This window comes from Lonchura striata, chromosome 5, assembly GCF_050655825.1.
Source record: "Lonchura striata isolate lonStrDom1 chromosome 5, ASM5065582v1, whole genome shotgun sequence".
Taxonomy (NCBI): Eukaryota; Metazoa; Chordata; class Aves; order Passeriformes; family Estrildidae; genus Lonchura; species Lonchura striata.
Window position 1 is genome coordinate 66041876 of NC_140707.1, and position 21444 is coordinate 66063319.

General features: G+C 38.1%; 1 protein-coding gene across 2 annotated transcripts in view; it reads right to left on the reverse strand.

The window, feature by feature from the left end:
- Positions 1-215: 215 nt before the first annotated feature.
- JAG2 (jagged canonical Notch ligand 2) overlaps positions 216-21444 on the reverse strand; it is a 68287-nt gene continuing 47058 nt past the window's right edge. The window contains exons 9-26 of one of the 2 annotated variants that reach the window (XM_021554481.4): positions 20591-20704; positions 19914-20027; positions 19343-19389; positions 18911-19084; positions 16404-16554; positions 15962-16126; positions 15277-15390; positions 14143-14256; positions 13655-13768; positions 12618-12734; positions 11933-11960; positions 10973-11058; positions 8758-8871; positions 8405-8520; positions 7049-7294; positions 6482-6613; positions 5321-5477; positions 216-2513 (exon numbers count right to left, since the gene is read on the reverse strand). In XM_021554481.4, coding sequence (XP_021410156.2) covers positions 2041-2513; positions 5321-5477; positions 6482-6613; positions 7049-7294; positions 8405-8520; positions 8758-8871; positions 10973-11058; positions 11933-11960; positions 12618-12734; positions 13655-13768; positions 14143-14256; positions 15277-15390; positions 15962-16126; positions 16404-16554; positions 18911-19084; positions 19343-19389; positions 19914-20027; positions 20591-20704 — 2576 coding nt within the window. In that variant the 3' untranslated portion in view covers positions 216-2040. The remainder of the gene's footprint in view (positions 2514-5320; positions 5478-6481; positions 6614-7048; positions 7295-8404; positions 8521-8757; positions 8872-10972; positions 11059-11932; positions 11961-12617; positions 12735-13654; positions 13769-14142; positions 14257-15276; positions 15391-15961; positions 16127-16403; positions 16555-18910; positions 19085-19342; positions 19390-19913; positions 20028-20590; positions 20705-21444) is intronic. The other variant, XM_085580879.1, reaches the window with a different exon arrangement.

The window sequence follows — 21444 nt, forward strand, 5'->3', positions numbered from 1 at the left end:
CCATCCAGTGCAAGTGCTGGGAGCTACACACAGCCCTGGTGCTCTGCAGGGAGAGCTGCAGGTGTCCCTAAAGCACATGGGGACAGCTCAGGAAGCGTCGGCGCTCGGGTTACGGCAAGTACTGGGAATCAAAGCTGGATTTCACTCCTCCTCTCCTTAGCCTGCTCACATCCGAGCTGCGAGCGCTTCGAAAGCAAACAACAATCTGAAGTATCTTACACACAATGAGGGAATCATTTTATTAGATTATGGAAGACAGCAGCATTACAGTACAAAAAGTTACAAGAGTAGCAGAAAAAAAGTGTTTTTGGTTTAAATACTCAGGATTATACTGGGGAACATGAGAAGGATAGTACCCTTTTCTAAACTAACTCAACCAGGTTATCAAAATAAGTTTTGAATATTTAGCACAAGTAAAAAAGTTACAACAAACATCATTATAAAATGCTTTAATAAATAGTTTCTTTTCTGAAAGGTTTTTTTTTTAAGAACATGTCAAAAAAATGTACTAAAACAGATGATCCTGCAAAGCAAATCCTGCATTCCTGTATAAAATAACTGGTTTCAAAACATTCATGTTTACATTGTTCGTGGGCCAGAGTTTACACTCTGAGACATCCGTTCCTCTCAGTGGTAGGGTAACTAGGTGTATGTAGTGTTATGCTTCTTCAGTAATTAAAATAAACTTATAGTCTGCCCAGTTAACAGCAATAATAAAAGCCTTGGAAAAAAAAAAAAAAAAGCATAAGCCTTCCATGACATTTAACCATTTCTACTGAGGTACTCCCATCCTCTGAGCTTGCCAGCCTTTTTCCCTTAGAGCGAAAGATGAATAAAGCACAACAGAAACAAGACTGAGGAAAATATTGTTCCCTTCATTAGGCCTGTATTTAAACGCAAAAAAAAGTAATACCACATGTAATTAACATATTCACAAAAGAAAAAACAATGCCTCTCTATGTTGGTACTGTACAGTAGATGCACCCGTTAGTGTTCTTGAGATGGGCCGAACATGGGGATAAACAAACATTTCTGGATCTATTTACACGAAAGTGGTTATGCTCCTATGTAAATACAAATGACCAACAGATTCCTAACATTGATTGTATTAACATCATTTTCTAATCTGGACATAATACCAAAAAAAGTCTTATAAACTGCCATAGAACCTCCTTTTCTGCAACATAAATTAAAAGGAATGACATGTAAAAAAAAAAAAAAAGACCAAAATATTTTAACTTATTAAATCAAATATACAGAGTGATTCATTTAATATGTACATATATACAAAAAAAGCACTTTCACTATTAGAAAATAAACTGTGTCAGTTGGGGAACCTAGAGTTCTCACAATTTTACTATATTGATATGGCAGTCTTTGACAGTTGCTATAGAAAAAGTTTAATCTCAAGGCACTTGTCACATGCTTCAATACTGCAATTCTAAAATAATTCAACAGAAATAAAAAGGCCACTTTTAAACCACAGTTGAAAGATCTCTATAATTTTTCTTTGTTCCTATTACAAAGTGTGTAAGGCAAATTTGGAAAAAATCTTACAGAAGCTACTAACGTAACAAGTGCAGTGAGCTGCCATTAATAGAGATTCAAAGTCAAGAAAGCAGTTTAAAGTTCACACAATTTCCTCAACCAGGAGGTTTTAAAGCCACCATTAAATTAGAGCAAGTAATAAAAAGAAATACATTCTGTAAACAGTGTACAGTCTTTTGTAATAAACTTTACACATATTGAAAATACAACCTCTCCTCTGCCACACAGCGAGTGTATTATAAGTAAACTTTACAAAAATAGCAACTATCAAAGATTACTCATTTTTTTTTCATCTGACAGTCATTGAATAATTTATACAAGGCTAAAGAAACAAAATAAATTTTATTTATTATTTTTATTTTTTTTACGCAAAATAAAGAAACTATGAACATTTGACTCCAGATATTTTTAGTCCTTGATGCAAAGTGGAGATGTCAATTTTTCCCCTCCCCAGCAAGCGCAGGCGCAGTCTGCCTACATCCCAAATACAGGTTAGTCTCTACTGCCTTCAAAGTTTGATGCATTCACATTTTTTACAGATCTGTTGTCCAATTTGCCTATTTGATGGGATTTCTTTACTGGACTGCTCTCTGATGTGTCAGACACCTTTGTCGGCAAAGGCTTTGCGAGTTTGTGAGAGAGGAATTTGTCCATTTCCTCATCTCTTTCCTCCTCTTCATCCTCCTCTTCCTCATACTCTACATACTCCTCCACTGCATCACAAGTTCTCTTTTGAGGAGATATGAAGTTCTTGCATTCATAACGAATGTCTTTGTTACTGTAAGATCTGTCTATAGGATTTCTTATAGGATTTAAAGGTGCCCACTGGTTATTGGCACCCTCTTCTCTGGGAGGACGGCTTCTCTCTCTCTCTTTTCTTCTCTTCCGAGTCCACCACACGCAGATGATTATACAGATCAGCCACACAATGCTAAATACCGCACAAAGAATTGGAACCAAATAATCTGGAGGGCAAACGGAAAGAAAAAGTCTTGTGTTAACAGAACAAGATATATAGCACTGGACATTTGCAAGAGAAGGATCCATGCTTGACTACAGGTGATCCCCTGAACCATTTTTAGAAGAAAGGAAATAAGATGTCTTCACAGCACAGTACAACTGCCTGAATGCACCAAGTCCATCTGAAAGTGCTCTTTACTAGTTTTACATGAATAATGATGAGGGAGGAAAGCTCTATTTGAGGTCTTTTGTCCCCTTCAACAGACAAACTGGTTTTAGTAAATAGCACCTTTCTGTAGCATCTACACAAAGTTGGCTGAGAAAACCTGAGTAATCCTGCTAGGACAAGGTTTTTCTCCTAAGAAAAACCTTACCTTAGCAGGAGGTAGACAATGGAGTACTGTGCCCCTAAGTTGCTCTAGAAGTACTGGCACTTGCACACCACAAATATTATTTAGTGGTACAAGTGCAAGTACAAAATATTACTTTTTTCTGCATTTATCATCAGAAAGAACAGTCCTTTTCCATTAGTTCTAGAGACATTTATGTAACAATGATCTCCAAAAACATCCAGGTTAGGACTACGTAAGCAAATTGGTAACGCATTCTTCAGCAAGTTCCTGTTCTACCTCAGGATGAAATACCAGAATATTTGCCCTAGGCAGAAGAGTCTTCACTGCTCAATGAACAAACAAATATTTGGATTTCTTCTACCCCCCTTCCTCAAGAGCTATACAGCTAGGAGAGAATAACAGCTTTTTTCTGTTCTTGATAAGCAAAAACTCACACATGGTAAGGGGCAACAGTAGATGAGGTGCTTTGTTTTTGTAGAGAGCAAGGGGATTGTTCAACAGCTCTGCAGACAAATGCTGTCAACCCACCACTCTAATGCCTGATCCAAACATAAATTCCCTCAGCAGTTTTATGACATCTGCTTACAGAATAACCTGGAAATGACTATACAAAAACAACCCATATTTCAACACCACAGTCCTTTGCTCCAACATTCAAGTGCCTCCTGAGCACATTCTTATGTGGACTGTGACACATTCTCAAACATTTCCTTTTGGTAAAGGAAGGTGAGTACACTGCCAACATGGTTGGCCTCAAGGGATATCAAAATTTTATTTTAACAGTTATGGGAAGGATTGTATTCACATGAGTAACTGCTATTCTCTCCTGATTTTTCATAAGCAACCTGACATTAAATAATGAATGGGAGAAATACTTCAAAGAGAAAGGAGCTCTTCATAACAGCTTCTCCAAGATTAGAATACGAAGCTTGCATTCTCACTGCTATCACATCTATTATTTCATCATATGACCATGGATCCAAGTTCACTTAGTAACAGGTTCTTTATGCAGAATTTTTGGCATACAGATTCCAAATTCAGACTACTTTTTCTTAAAACTAGAGGAAGTCAATGAAGCATCTAAATTATCAGCTCCACCTAGACATTTGAGCATCCCACAGAATTGAGATTCTCAACACATAGGGTTTTACAACACACTTTCTGATAGGTTTTCACCCACCTCAACCAATTAAGGGGCAGCAATAAAATAAAATCCAAAACCAGGTTACAGTTTGCTTCATAACAACTCCACTTAAAGAACTAAGGGCCAAGTGGTCAATATTGAACACTCATTAAAATGAGGAGTCTGGAAACCATTTTGCAAGAGAACCCAAATTAATCTGCTATTTTGGGAGAATCTTTAAATCTTATAGACTGGGAGGCAAAGTAATCTGCAGCCCTTTAGCCCTAGAATTTAATATGCAATCAGAAAAGCCAGAGGCTGAGGCATGCCAAAATCCCAGCTCAAAGCCTTATCTTCTACACAACTGCTGTTTAAGGTAAGCACACTCCTTCAGGAGAGCTGAGGAAGCAGCACATTTGCCAAGACTTTAACAGATGAAAGGCATTTCCTAGAAGGAAAATGCAAGGGAAGTGGAACCAGGCAATCTCCTAATTGTTTAGACTATGGATGGAAGATCTTCCAGAAGATTATGTTGAGGAGGCCTAGGAAAAAGGTTGGGAGAGCCTCCTACCATTGTAAGATTTTCACTTTGGGGCTCAGTTGAACTTGAGCCTACCAGCGGTCTTCCACAAGCCCGTCTCCTGCCTCCCCCAGGCAGGAACACAGGCATGCAAAACCTCCAATGGCTCAGTTTGGCACAGCTCTTGGAGAGCCAGCATTCAGAGATAAATGTCTCCAATCACACCATATGCTCTGAAAGAGGAACGAATGCTACATTTCAAGCCAGCTGTGCAGTAGTGAGAAACACATGTTGAAAAAGGGAGCGAAGTTTTACATCATGGCCAAGCATTGGAAGAAACTAGACATCTTTAGCTCTTGTTAAGGTAAATAAATAGCACACGAGCACTTCAGAAGAGATTGGTATCACACCACACCTTCCCTCTCTCTGTATATTCATTTCCTCACAGCCTCAGTGCAGCAGCATCAAGGGCTGAGGCTGGCTTTAGGTTAATGTAGGAGAATTGGAGAGGATTGGAACTGCACACAACAACTGATCTTATGAAAGGTGTGCTTGGGCTGGAGAGCTGGGCTGAACGTCAGAGCCAAAACCATGGCAAGAGTATCTGGGCATATCACATTAGGGATGAGGTTAAGTTTAAACTAGCACACAAGCACAGAATCTTGATCTCAAAGTCGCTTTCTCTTCACTTAGTAACAGCAACTAAAAACACAACCCAATGGATCATTTTCTCCAACATGTAAAGAAAGATAAGAGAAGTCTGATAGCAGGGGAACAAAAAACACACCACAGAGGAGGTATGCATTGGAACCTTACCTGATGATGAATTCCCAACAACGATGGTCTCGACTTTGACTTCAGTTACTGCCAACATGACCGTGCTGTTCTGTCGCTTGGTGATGGCATTTACTATTGTATTAGCAGCATTCTGAATGAGGCTGTTATCTTGTTCATCTCGGTGTGGGACAAAGGACTAAAGGGAGTGAAGGGGGAAAGCAAGAAGTTATTGCAGTCATCTAACCATGGAAATGTACTTTTTAAATCCAGCAACATCTTAATTAAGTTCACTCAGCTGAATTTGCCTGACAGTAGCTACAAACAGTTCTGCAAAAGCTTACCACAGCAACAGCATGGCTGGCTCTACCCAAACTGCAGATGCAATGTCAGACTTGGTGGGTAGCACACATACTTCTTAATTTAATATACCTCAAAGGATAGACAGGGACTTCCATGTTACTTAAACTGATGAGCTAAACTTAGTTTGGAGCAGTTCAAGACATGTGGATTATCTAGATAGAAGCTTGGACTAATAACAGTCTGCTCTATTTATACCAAACACTTTGCTCCCTGCATTGTGGCTCAGCATGCTCTTTACAGTACTAGCAGAGACAGACAGTCCAGCTTCTGCCTGGATAAACATTTACCATGAAGATTAACTCTTTGTTGAAAACCAAGTTATTCACAGGCATGGAGTGATTGAACTGTAAATGATCTAAAATAAGTCGTTCATTAGGGCAGCAGTTACTTTCATCTACTTGACTTGTACCTTTCTTCCACTTCTCACATAGTACTTATGTTTAAAGAACATCCCTGAAGCAGCCATGCACTAAATGCACAGCAGAAACCTCTTCACAAGAACAATCCAGCCACCTGTAACCATATCTCCTTACTGAGAAGGTCAAGAGCCCAAGATTTCTGACAGAACAAGTAGGCACCTGTTCACTAATTTGGGCTGAACTGGTCTTTAGAGTAATTTATCATGAGCTTGTAGTAGCTATCTGTCATTAACAAAACCTGCAGTTTCAGCTCTCTGGCAGTGTAGGAAATTGTGAGATCACAAAATTGCTCTGCAGACAAGACTAGGCCACAGATTGCTCCACCTGCATTCAAGTGAAACAAGCTTGAACAACTTCTTCCCCAGCAAAAACTAATAAGAAAACATATTTGTATATATATACACACACGTCTCATACTTACAATAGCAACTTCCACTGCGTTCTCTGTGGAGTAAGATGGATCACACAATATTATCAGAGTTCTGTCCCTAGAAACAGTCCTAGTAGCTGGTAAATACCGGATTTCAGAACAGATATTTTCTGTTGTAGTGCCCTGTTAGAAGCAAGTTGTGTTATTTTAGTTCAAGTAAAAAACCGCATGCAAAACTAAGGATCTTCAGAGTTCTTTCAGTTGCTAAGAACTGATGAAGGCAGAAAAGAGGGGAGCAAGAAGGGGCAGAAAAGTAAAGTACAGGGTTTTGGAATGAAGGGCGAAAAACTGAGATTGCATGATTATGTCAGTACAGTCTGAGCCCATCTTGAAATGGAAATAGTTCTTCAAGACTCAAGAAGATAGGATATTCAGTACAAACCTGAATTTTGCTTCACCCTTTAGACGAAGGACAATTAAAAGCAACAGGAGTCTAGTAATAAAATTCCCAAGCTTATAATAGCAAGGAGACATACTAGAAACCTTACTCTTGCATGCTGTGACATAGAATAGATCCCTACATATATTGCCACACTTCATTAAGAATTCCATTCTCACCTGGGGGACTTTGTCTCCATTAAAAATTAAAGTAATTCTAGCACAGTCATTGTCCAAGTACCCAGAATTAGGCAGACACTTGATATTGATAGGCAGAGGTTCAGAGGCACTACATTCTCCCCAGTCTGTGCACGGTGGCTGAAAGCATTTCATATACTTCTCCTGGCATTCTTGGCCCATGGGACACTGGTTATTGGAATTATCCCAGTATTTGTGTAACAGACAAGGCTTTTTTCCACACCACACCTAGGAAATAAAAAGAACAAAGCACTGTTACAGGTAGTTGCTCTCATGCATCAAATACAAATAAGCAATTCACAGAAAAATATCTGTCTTTTGATATTGCTGTAGTTCTATTAACAGATGGATCTGCTCTCCCAGGAAATGAGGACATTTAGTACAGACACAAGAGTAAAAATCTGTGCAAAAATAATCTGAGAAACCACTGACTGGGCATATCTCCTTGGAAGTTTATGGATTTGTCCCACTTAACTGAGTTATACAGAAATTTAAGTGTTAATTTTAATCTAGTCCTCTAGGCTTCTATAATATAGAAAGAATATAACCACTCCAACCATGCTCCCAAAAGGTAACAGTTTGCTGGTACCCACAAATTACTGGGGTGCAGCAAATTTCCAAACACAGCTCCATTCCAGGAACTGGACTTGGATGATCCCTGGGGATCCCTTCCAAATCAGGACACTCCACAATTCCACCTTTAAGCCTTTAAGATCCTACATTGTACTGTACAGCTATTAGGAAATTAGGGATTTCTTAAAGCACAATTGTCAGCAAGAAAGTGCAAGTGTCCCATTGCACATGGAAGAAACCTAATACCAACATGGATAAGTTGAATTTAAGGCACATGTTCAATCTGCTTTTAGGTCTTACTTTTCCTCAGTCACAAAATCACCAGGACCTAGTCCACAAAAAATATACAAAGGTTGAAATCTGTCAATCCATAAAGCTAGTGAAGAACAATACAAAAAGGCAGTTAATACCCAGTGAAAATTTTCTTCCTACATATACTCCCCCTTGGAACTCACATTTCACAAAATTAGGAGTTCTAAAACTGTGTTTGCAATGCTCCAGCAGTCTGATTTATTTATCCTTTATTCCAGCTCATGTTATATTTTCTGCAACAAATGGTCTAGAGAGCCTGTTCTAGCAGGTTGACAGCAGGACAGTAACTTATGATATTAAAGAAAATCCATAACTACTTTTACAGGAAGCCACTTTAAAAAAAAATAAAGCAAAACAAAGGAAGTTTAGAGGAGACAAAGACTAACTGGTGCATGAAGAACCATGAGTTTGTTTCAGCCACAGGAATTTAAGAAAATAGGCCAAAATGCCTACCTTGGTGCAGTCAATACGTCCATCTAAACAGTGGCAGCTGTTGCACTCCTGTTCCCACCTGCTGCCATGGGGAAAGGTCATTCCTTTAAGCCAGCAAGGCTTTCCAATTCCAATCACTAAAGGCAAAAAAAAACCCAAAAAGCACATTCAGACACTTCATTTCTTCAAGTTCTGTAATAAATACTATACAAAATTAAATAATTAGCTACTGCTCCATACATATTGGGCAACTGTAGATAAACTTTGTAGTGGTGTCATGGTTTGACACGGAAAGACAATGTAGCCACTTGTCATGGTTTGACATTGTGCCCTACTGTGTTTTGGGTAAAGGTTGATAGCAGATATAAGAATACCTTCTTGGCATCTAGGACCAATTCTTCCAGGGGGACAAGTGCATCGGTATCCATTTATTTCATCTATACAGGTGGCACCATACCCACAAGGAGAAGACTGGCACTCATCAATATCTGGATAGAAAACAGGTAATACTCAGTGGCAAGGACACAGGACATTGTAATTAATAATTTACTGAGGTGTAATCTAACAGTACCTCCTTTCTTTAAAAGCAAAAGACAGTGTGCACCCTAATTGAAGTTCTGGTAATCAAAAGAGCAGTCAGATGCTGACTCATCTCACAGAGCAGAGGTGTTGGACAGCTGAAGGTGTTAATGCCTGTCCACATCCAGCTACAGAACAAGTCCTACATCCTGTTCTGACACTAATCTCGGACATTTAGGCTTCATATAAAAGCATATGTTTTCATGAATATCAGAGTGCAAAAGCTGAACAATGATCTTGCTCAACCATGCTGAAAGAAGTGACTTGCTGCAATACAGGTGACCAAAAGGCAGAAGAGTGACAGTTTGTACACACATTTAATGAATGTTAATAACCTTGAAATTGTGAGTAATTTATTTAATACATAAATATTTAGCATAAAAGCCTCTTTAGCAAAGCCTTCAAAGATTCAGAGGTTTATCCACAGAAACCAAAGGAAAAAGGCAGGAAAGCATGGTTCATTCAGATGGACAGCAACGTGTCACTTGTTATCCCAGGGAAGTGACCAATACTGATTTATGAAACAGAAACAAGCTCATCAAATTGTGAGCAACAGGCACCACCTGCTTAATTTTCAATGAGAACCTCTCTTCAAATCATCTTTTGAAATGTTTCCTTCCATTGAGTATGAATGCCCTTTCCAACCCCAGAGAAAACTGTTTAAACACCAGTTCTGGTCCAATACATCATATCAGCTTATTTTAAAGTACAGGACTTTGAAAATGAACATGATAAATGGCAGTAGTGAGACTGCTACACTTGTAGGCAATGCAAAACAATCCAATGGATACGTAAGGGCTTTTGGTTCTATTTTAACTTCCTTCAAAAGTGCACTAAGATCTAAACTTCAGAGTTTAATTACTCTTCCCTCCTGTCTTCACAACTATATAGGTTTAAGATTCTTCAGTCTCTGTATGCTGAAAAAAGGTGATTTAGCTCTATTTCTGTATCAGCCATAAAAGGCATTTTTTTCAGAGCTGCTCCTTCCATCTATACCAGTCCAAACAAGTAAAAAAATGTCTGCAGCTCCATTACAAAAGCACAGTATTTGTGACATCCTAGCCTTAAGGGGAAGAAGAGCAGCAACGAGAATTCAATATCTTTTTCTGGGTATCTGGATCTAAACACACAGTGCTCTGCCATGCCTGGCTCTGTACTGAGACACCTAAGCTGATGCTTCCACAAGTGCTGCCCTCCAACCAGACGTGCTGGCTTGTTTGCTCTGGGCTAGAATAAGGATGAAGTTTCAACTTGAAAGCACATCACCATACTGATGGAGTGGAAGGACCAAGCCCAGAAGCCTTGAGCCTACAGAAGATTCAAAGTCTGATCTTCCAAAGCAGAAGGTAAAAATAAAGTATATATTCATGCAAGTCAAAATGGTAACATTCCATTAAAAATACAAAACCAAAACAACCCAAAAAACCAACCAAACAACAAACCCCACCCCCAGCCAGCTTGTCCCCAGACACTTCAAAATACTCTTATGGTCTGTTTTTCTCCTTCTTTTTGGCCTCTACCCTTCAGAATAACTGCAGTGTAACAGGTTTATTTTCTAGCTCTGAAAGACTTTTATCATACTGTTACTCATGTGCCAGCACTACACTCAATGCTTTTGTTTCTATTTGGAATGTCTCGGTGCATTTTTGGTTTCTTACATTAAGTGGAACACATTCAGATATATGTCATCTTTACCAACAAGATGTTTATCAACAGAGAAATATTTAAAATTTAAGCTTCTATGAAGCCAGCACCCCAGAAACATCAGAATTATCCAAGAAAATCCAGCAATCAAGTCTTTAAGCCAACTAATTTCAGTGCTATTTAATGAATGGAGTAACAGACCATAACCTGCTATTATTTACAAGGTATCAGGACATGGCTAACAGGTGGCTTCTGCTTCATTATTTGGAATTCAGTTGAGCTAATGTACAAAGGGTCACCAGGTGCTCTTTGCAATTTGTGCAGAGTGGTACAACCATCCATGTCTTTACCCATGCAGGTACTTACTGATTCTGCAGTCAGGACCAGCAAAGCCGGGGGCGCATTCACATCGGAACCAGTTCACCCCATCAACACAGATCCCTCCGTTGTAGCTGCAAATAAAAAAGTGTGGTTAAAAAGCCATCTACATTGTTTCACTGGTCAATTAAAGCTTGGTTAATTAAAGCTTCTGCTGCTCTTTAGGGGGACAATTTATTTCTATCAAGATCAAAAGCATAATGCTAGATAAACAATATTGCTCAGCAAGTCAATAGTTAAACAGCAACATCCTACAGATGCATGAGGAAGCACATCCACAGAATTCAAGAAGGGAGAACAGCACTTTCAAAGGAATACAAAGAAAGGCCAAGGTTTTCTAAATTTGGTTGTTTTTTTGAATACATGAAGCACAGATGATAGCATCAGAGTGGATAACTGAGAGAGATAAGGTAGGTTGTTTCATCCATATAAAATTTTTCCCCTCTTCAATGATAAATATCAGCCTCTGTATTTAAAATATTTTCATTTTATCCCCCAAAAAATTCAGTTTTGTTTTTTTAACATGTTTATACATAGTAATTGGTCCAACAGGACATTTTTATATTATTTAAAATAATTTACTGTACACTTACAGATTTTGATTTCTTTTTTTTTTTTACTCTATCCAATTACAAATGCTTCAAATGTTATTGTATGTGATTCACTTCATATCACTGTAATTTACTGGTCAGTTCCACCATGGAGACTACGCTGAAATACTTTTATTTGTTCATATGTGAATCAACTCAAGATTGTTTTGTGGTCTTTGGTGGTGCCAAGAAATGTCAAGGAATATAGCACAGCCAAAAAAATGGTTATAAGATATTTTACAGAGGCTGGCTTCAATTATTTTAGAGTTAAATTAGTACCAATCTGTAATATAAATTTGTATTACTGTGCTCATTTGTATTTTCACAATAGGTATAGAACTGGAGTTCATGTACTTACCATGGATGAGGGTTGCAATCATTGGTGTCTAGAAAAAAGAATATTGGCTAGTGTAAATAGTGGCACAGTTTATTTTCTAAAATATAAACACTACAGCTCAGAAGTCACTATATTTGATAAGTAAAGAGAAATATAGAGAACTGAATGCTTTCTTCCACACTTTCAAAAAAGTTCAATTATCATATATATCAACAGTAGGCAGCATAAAAACAGAAATCAAATTTAGAATTTTCCTCCCACTCCAATTTCACACCTTGGGGGAAAAAATAAAAATCAAAGTTGCAGGCTTTACTCCACCTAACCAATTCATTGTCTTGGTATGCCAAAGTAGTTAACTGCTATCCTCAGAGAAAATCGCTTATACACTACTGCCTGCCTTTCCAGATACTCTTCATTATTAAAATTATTTCAGTGAGTATTTTTCCTACTCTGCACACATTTCAAAAATTGTATTTTTATAGAGGGCTGAGAATCTTATTTTGGCAGGGACTGGATGCAAAAAGCAGCACGACAAACTCTTCATTCATTACTCGAGTGTCGTCTTCTTTACCTACCTCCCACTCGGAATGATTCAGATATTTTGGTACATGAACCCCATAAACTTGCTTTGTTTCAGTTAACAGCTCTCTGCCAGACACTCCCAATATCCCAGGGGGATGCAGGGAAGGAAGGAGAAAAGCCTTACTCTGTGTGCATGTGCGTCCTTCCCATCCCTCTTTGCAGATGCACGAGAAGGAATCCCCACTGCCAACACACGTTCCACCATTCATGCAAGGGTTTAGAATACAGCTGCTGTTTTTAGCTTTGAAAACAGAAAAAGTGTCTATTAGCCCAGATAACAAAGAGTACCTATCATCTGGATATGTCAGTGTCACAATCCTAAACAGCATTTAAGTTAACAGTAAAAAACTTACAAAAAGATCAAAAATCTCCAGAAATACTCAGTCACATGACAGTCTCTCACCCATGTTCACCATCATCCCAATTCAATTGTTTAGCTGAACCATGACATTTTATTAAAAAAGAATTACCTCTTTTCTGTCCCATTTGTGTAAGCATTTTTCAAGTACTGCTAAATTAATACTTTGGCAGTGAGTTACCCAGGCCATAAGGTGTTCTTTGCAATAAAATACTAGTATTTAAAGCTCAGGTTTTGATTAAAAGCTGCAAATGTATCTAAAAAGTAGAAAAACTGTACTAATTTGTCTTCATTCAACTTCCTTATCATAATGGAAGTTTCATTTTCAGAAAGATGCACACATTCAGTCTCCAAAGGGTGGAAAAAAAAAAAATCAAGTAGTTCCCTACAGAAGGCATTAACTCTGAAAATCTCCCAGGAAGAACCTCTTAATTTGTTTAGTCCTGGGTATGCCTGTTCATACATCTCACGATCACAAACCTTGGGACTCCTCAAGCCAAGCAGGGGACTAAGTTCCCAGGAAAAACTTTACACAGGGCCTCTAAAGACCAATAGAAAAGTCCAAGTTTTCTAAAACTACTTATTAGAGAAACTATGGAAAATATAAGAAGTCAGAGAATAGCTTCCTAAAAATCAGTATCATGTCAGGTGAGTGGAAGAAATCACTTAAATTTCAGTCACCACCCAACTGAACAACTTTGAACTAGCCAGCCAGAACAGTGTGTCTGTTTACTAAACAGTTAATTATTTAAACACTTCTCTGCTTCTTCTGGCTTTATCTGTAGACAATTTTAAAAGCTTACCAGTGTTGCAAGTACTTCCTATCCACTCTGGAGGACATGAGCAGCGGAATGTGTCTCCATCATCATAGCATGTCCCACCATTACTGCAAGTGTTTGCATCACATTGGTATTCACCTACACACACCAACAAAACAGTTTTAATTTCCATTGATCTTGCTGAATGCTAGAAACAGGTACTTTTAAATCACAAAATTAAAGAGACACTGTATTTAAGTGCACCAGTATCAGAAACACATTGTTCCACTTGCTGTATTACAATAAACAACCCAAAGAATGGAATCTAAGGACACCTCTCATGAAACTCTTTCACTACATGAATGAATATATTTTTTAAATGTTCCATTTTGTGACTGGGAAACTGGAAGGGGTAATGAAAGTGCACTTATTTTTTCACCGTGATTGTTTTATTTTAAATTTCAGGAACTCCAGTCCCACGAGAAGAAAATAAATCTTTGGGTAATCTAAAGATCAAAGCAAGGAACACTTACGTGAGTGACAAGTTTTGCCTTTCCAGTCATTCTTGCATTCACAATAGAAGTCATTTACCAAATCAATGCATCGGCCACCGTTGTGACAGGGATTAGGAGAACAGTCATTGAAATCTAAAAAAAAAAACCACTTACTCAAATTAGATGATCTAGCCCAGGCAAGGTCATGAGAAAACAGAAAAAAAAAATCTCTTTATAAAGAAAATACATTTTGTACTACCTAGGAAGACAGCAATCCTAATTATTATGAGGTTATCTTTATACAAGCAAGGAAAACACTAATTTAATATAGGACAACATGAATTATGACTTTCTGACAGCTTTGAAGGACCATTTAGTATGGTTTCTCAGTAAAGCACCAAAGTAACTTTGTTTTTACAAACAGCTGTATTCTGAACTTTAGAAAGAACTTTCTAGTAGGGACCACAATGTCCTGAAAAGGAGCCCCAGTACAGCACATCCTGGGAGATGAGAGAGACAGTTAAGGTTCCCTTTTTTTGTTCTAAAACACAGTTACAGCTATTAGAGGTGGCTTAACCACATACATACATATGTGCACACATTAAACACATTTACACAATTATGGATTTTAGAGAAAGCTCCTTTCACTTGAGACAAACATTTTATTAGGGGGAAGATAAGTATTCCAGAACAAACTTCATCAAGACCACACAAAAGGCTCTTCTGACAGCAATAGCTGCCAAAAGCTGCTCAGAAATGTATTTCACATCTTAATTGATGCATGTCCTGTAATAAGTCTCAGCAAGTCCTTGCCATCATGTTTTGGAACAGGCTTCATTCAGAGCAGAAAAAGAAACAACTGCAGTTTCCTCTGAGGTGTCTTAACCATGAACTGGCCTAGTTCACTTCCTGGCCAACACTCTTGCGTATCCCCAGGACAAAAAATTTTCTCCTCCTGAAATAAATGCTGAACTACACCAAAGAATCAGATTCCGCTCCTATTAAAGGAGCTGAGGCTTTTAGAGCAGCTACCTGAAGTTATTTCTGAAAATACTTCTGCAAACAGGACTCAATTATAGGACAGAGAAACTACCTCATTATTAAGCATATACCAACCATCTCTGTTACAACAAAGCTGCATCATTTGGCCCTGCAACAATGAGCAGTACTCACTTGTGTCACACAGCTCTCCTTCCCAGCCACTTGAACAGAAACATCTAAATGAATCAACTTCATCGATACATGTCCCACCATTCTTGCAAGGTTTCCCAAGACAGTCATTGATATCTACAACAATAAGTCAACAATTATTGCTCAGGGCTGTTTTCACCTACTCAGAGGAGTGGTCTACACTTGTGCTGCTTTTCCTAGAGACACAAAGTTATTACTGCATTTGTACATACAAAAGAAAGGCTCAAACATCTGTTTTCAAGCCTAGTAGGGCTTCTGGCTGTATTCTCTCACGTAGCAAGTCAAGCCAAACCAGAGCATTATGCTTACCTGGCAAGACTATCCAAGGGTTTAAAAACACCCAGACCAGCAATACAAGTTCTAGTCCCCTCTTTGTATTCTCATGTTGGAAAAAAATCTGTGTCTTGTAAGATTGTACATAAACGTAGTGGATATAGACACATTTACACTGAAGTTGGACTAAACCCAGTTTTCTATCACAGAGGAAGTATAAACCACTAAAGAGACTGTTACTAGAATAAACAATTTCAAGCAGCACACCTGAAACAGCACCTTATGGAACTTTACTGAAATCGAAATGTTTTATTTTACGTTGTAAAGCCTCATAACATAAACTTTCAAATAAATTTAGAGCAAAAGGAATAATCTTTTACAAGCTCCTACTTACTTTCATGACAGTATGTTCCAGTAAAACCTCGGTCACAGGCACAAGTGAAATTCCCTCCTGGCTGACTAATACACCGTCCATGAGGCCCACAAACATTGGACGAAATGAAACGGATTCCTTCTTGGGTAGTGTTAGTGAAGACTTCTATTGTACAGCTGTCTATTACTGAAAAAGAAGTGAGGTCTTTAGACTAATGATCTGTATCACCAACCAGATCTTAGTTTTAAAAGAAGTTTTATAAAAATTAAAACTAATCACAATTTTGTTAGCTATAAGTTACTGTCTAGATCTTCATAAATGAGGAGCAGTTCCTCTCACTGCCTCACTATTTTATGAAGTCCAAGTGAATACAATAAAAACATTTGTGCATTAAACTATTCCCCAAAATGCTTTTTTTTTTAATGTACCACCATCAAGATAGATTTATGGACAACAGAGGTACCTTTACAAGAATTGTTCTTGCAGTGGTCCTTGAGATGAGAACAATTTTTTCCATCATAGTCATCAGGGCAGGCACAGTAATAATCTCCTCCCAGATCATAACATTTAGCCCCATTCTGGCAAGGGTTAGGTTCACAGAAATCAATATCCATCTGTAAGAGAGATCACAGTTAGCAGCAGCTGCTTCATTTCCCAGGAGTAAGCAGCATTATCTGCTTTGCCAGAGACACAGACTAAGCTAATGTACAAGGAACCTCAAGTTTTAAGGTTTATGAATCATAAATATTGCATTCCCCATTGCAAGACAGAGAAACTTCAGCTTACTTTAGTCTATCCTAATACAAAAAATTTCTGACACTGCTAAAAAAAAATACTCCTTTGGAGGAGGCTGAATAAGTACATTTGCAATAACTCAGTGAATAATTACTTAAGCCATTAGGAGACACCTTACTGCAACTTCTCTGGATCATTATAAGTCACTTCTTTGTCCTTCACACCCACGTACCAAGTGCCACAAGGCAAGTTAAATACCAGTGCACTTGTCAGCTTTGTCTCTGAAAGTGACTTAAAATACACCGAACCTGAACAAAATCCCATCCCCTAGAGCAAATTCTCCTCCCATCTCAATTAACACACAGAATTTATTATAAAACCATACAGCTTGGAAGGGACCTCTAGAGGTCAGCTACTTCCCACCTCCTGCTCAAAGTAGGTCTAGTTAGACCCAGCTTCTCAGGAGCTTTTTTTAAAAAAATACCATCACCACACCAATTTACACAGCTACAGGAGATGAACTTTCAACTCTGACCATCTGATCCAGACAGCAAAATTTAAACCTTGCCTTCATAATATGTTTAACATAGACATTGCTGTGGCAAAACAATTCTGCTGCTTTCTGCTTTAGACTGACACACAAGATCACTGATTAGTGATGCCCTATAAAAATCCACAAAGCAGCCTCAAAAGGGATATTTTTACATCACAGTATCTTTCCTCCAACTTATTTTTCTTAAGGATAGCTTTTCTCCCCTCTAGTCAAGTTTTTCGTTCTTGACGTCTCTCTTGGGAGAAAGATAGCTTTCAACTTTACAGACATGAAATTAAGTCCAATAGGGGTTTTGATCCCTATTTTTAGCAGCTCAGTAGCCAAATAGGAGAAAAGTGCCAAAATAGCCAAAGGAGAAGGAACACAAATGGTGTTAAGTATTTAATTCAGAGAAGCACATACAATTCCAGTCACAACAGAAAATTTTTAGCAAACCATTTCGTGCTCTCACACAGAACATTCAAAGCAAGCTATAAAAAAATAGCTATGGTCTGAGAAAGATTCTCAGATCTCCTCTATCAGATGTCTCCATTTGTTTCCTTCCATTAGTGTAAATTTCCCCTTCCCAATGCAAGTTCAGTAGCTGGTACTTCAGCATCTGGAATCAATGGTAGATATTTCCTGCAGCACACAAGGCAAGCAGCCAACTCCCCCTATTATTCAAGCACATTTGCTAAAACTTTAATTACACAGTATTGTATGAATCAGCCTAGAGTAGAGCACTGAAGTTATGATCCTCATGCAGAAACAGTTCATGAGCTATTAGGTGCTGCACTAGTTTGGTTAAACTGGTTTGTAACTGCAGTCCTTTTAAATTTTGAATAAAATGAGGGCACTACTTCTTTAATGATGCAAATAACATAGAATAAAATTACTTCAGTGTTTAAGAGAGATCATTACAATATCCTCTACAGAAAAATCTGGAGCAAATCCAACAAAATTCTAGCCTAGTGCCTCCAGTTGATACTAAGCATAACATCCAGATGAATTTGACTATCAGCAAAAGCCAGAAAGGGAATACTTAATGCAAAATAATTTTACACTGAAAAGCCTAATGTCCTCCTTAGAAAAGAGGAATATCTTCTTTACCATGAAATACTTTAGGAATTACCACTAAGACTTCAATATTTCAGATCTGAGTCCTTAAGCACTAGAACTCCATGTTCCTAAAATTATCTCAGACAAAGTTCTGAGAGCCAATACTTGTCTGTCTGCCTGCTTTGAGTAATTATGTTAATCATCACCATTAAATATAATACAAATAATTGATATATAATTATTCTACTCCTACAGTAGCAGTAGGATTACTTGAAGGGTAATTCAATTATGTACCTCAGAGTTATTAGGATGAGAACCTAAAGCACTCCAGTGCAACAAAAGGACACAGGTCCTGAACATTGCAAGAGAAAACATTTCAAGCTTAAGGAATACTTGCAGCCTTTAAAACCCTTAGGAAGGCCAACACCTATATACAACTTGCAGTTTATCAGGCTGCAAATTCAAGTGTTCCAGCTACTATGACAGCACTGCACAACAAATTTGCTTATTCAGAGTATCAGGTAACAGCTACGACAGGCAGTGACGCTCCAGCCTTGGGTTACTCCCATTTAAACCCAGAGATATATTTCTTTCAAGAATTCAGCCCATGACAAGCATTGCAGTAATGCCTGCACTGCCCTCACCTCGCAGAAGACTCCCGAGAATCCCTGGGAACACAGGCAAGTGAATCCATTCACCAGGTCTTTGCAGCGGCCCCCGTTCTGGCAGGGATTGCTCTCACACTCGTTGGTTTCTATCTCACAGTTTTTTCCTGTGAAACCACGAGGGCACAAGCAGTGGTAACCATTCACTTCATCCTTTGCGGAGCAGAGAAAAGAAGTAGGAGGATTTGTTTATTGACAGAACTTGCACACAAAAATTCAAGTTACTTCTGTATTTCAGATTTGCGGACAGCAGTAGCACCAGAGAACTTTTTTTTTGTGAAATGGGTGCAAAAGTCTGCATAGTGTTACATTTTTAACACTTGAATTCATTTAACCAAACTGTAATTGCAAACTATAAAACTCATAATCAAAGATGAACTTTCAACATGGAATGTAATGAACAAGAGTTACCTTGCAAGTCCCTCCATGCTGGCACTGTCCATGACAGTCATTTATATCTATGGATAAAACATGCAAAGCATTAGAATTTAGACTGCAAGACTAAGCTGAAAAGTATATGTTGAGCATAGAAATAGAGAACATGTTATTTTCAAAAAGGTTTTTTCTAGATGTTTCAATGGAAAGGAAGGATTTTGATGTCTTAAAAGATCCTTATTTTTAAAAAAATAGCCAATAGAAAATGACATTCTATATTTCTACTACAGTGTACTAAAAATGAGATATCAGTATCAGTTAATTTCATATCTAACATTTTAGCTTAAGTATTTTAAATTGAACTAGTATATATCATTCAGAAACACATAAGCATCAAGAGATTTATTAAAGTGTATCTCTAAGATCACTTTAATACCAATTACCTTCCAAAATAAATTTTTGAACAGTATTTTCAATTTACATTGCTAGAAGAATCCTGACAACAGGTATTTTTTTATTGCTAAAGTATGTATACTATCACTTATCATATTTTTTTTTATAGAACAAAGCATCCTACTGTCAACATACATACTAAAGAAATACTAACTGATATGACAATTTACTCCTGTCCATCCTGGAATGCAGTCACAGTAATATCCACCAATGAGATTTTTGCAAGAGTAAGCATTAACACAGGGTTTCCCCTCACACTCATTAGCATCTGTGAAAGAAGAGAAAATAAAGAATAGAATAAAGTACAAACCCAGAAACAGATTACCACACCACCAAGCAAAGTGTCCATGCAATCCCAGCATCAGAAGCTCATATTAGACACTGGTAGGGCACTAAAACCATTTACATACCACAGGATTTTAATGCACACTTGCCTATAGCAGCACATGCATGTTATCTTACTCTTCCCTTGGCCAAAACTCAAAAAGGCAATTTGTTAGTCAGGGAAAATCCCTCTCTGGCCTCCACAAGCTTAGTCACTGCTCTGCCACCATGGATCAGAAGGAGTTACCATCACCAATGCTGCATTTTGCAACAGAAAAGTTATGGGGCATTTAAAAGAAGTAAGCTTAAGTTGGGGCTTAAATAGTTATAAATCCACTTGAAACTTCTGGCTTTGAGAGCTACTAAAGAGGAGCTAAGATACCAGTAACAGCGTAACAGCACACATATTCCACATTTTCTACAATGAAAACCATGCCAGAAACACACAGAGTTATAAATTGTTTTGGAATAATCTCCAGTGCTCTCCAAAGCTTTAGAATTACTTACCAAGCTGGCAAGTTGCTCCAATCCACTGTTGTGGACAAATACACTCAAATGCATTGATGCCATCAATGCAGGTCCCTCCTTGAGCACAGGGGTTTGATGCACACTCATCAATATCTGCAAAGGCAAAGGGGGACTCCATTATACAGCCTAAAGCTTGGTTAACAGGGTCTGCTTCTAAGTTAGTCTGAGATGAAGGGGGAGAAAGTACAAACAAGCCTAGGCACAGACTAACATTGCTAACCTAATTTTTACTTAGGATTTCTCACATTTTTGTGACAGAGAAGATAAGCAAACAAGAATCAGATAACCTAATAACCTACCTATGATTTGCATGTTCATTGCAAGTCATGTCCCTAGATTGTGACACATATTTAGCCAGTTTTGGTTTGTGGTTGGTAATTTTCAGGGTTTTTTGGTTTGGTTTTTGGGGTTATTTATGAGGACAGCTACTGTTTGAAAACAGGTAAGCCACCTGTGTTCCAAATCACAGGCAACATGCAAACCTATTACAGTCCCACAATACATTTCAACCACTTCTCTATCCTCTGAACCTGACACTTAAGCATTTAAGTGTGCATATCTACTTTTCTACTATTAAAAAAGGGGAGAACCTTTGACCTTCAGATTTATATTTCTCGAAATGAAAGCATTCTGCATTTTGCTTCAGAGTGGTTTAGTCAGGAATTGTCAAACAAGCTTTGGCAACAGGGCATTTCTTTGGATATGGTCCAGCTATGTTTCCAATAACTTTTTGATAACAGATCTCAACTGCATTGAGCCAATACTGTGGGCTGCACAGAACCCTCCTCTTTTCACTCAGCCAGTGCTCAGTTGTTAAAAGACAGGAAAAGTAA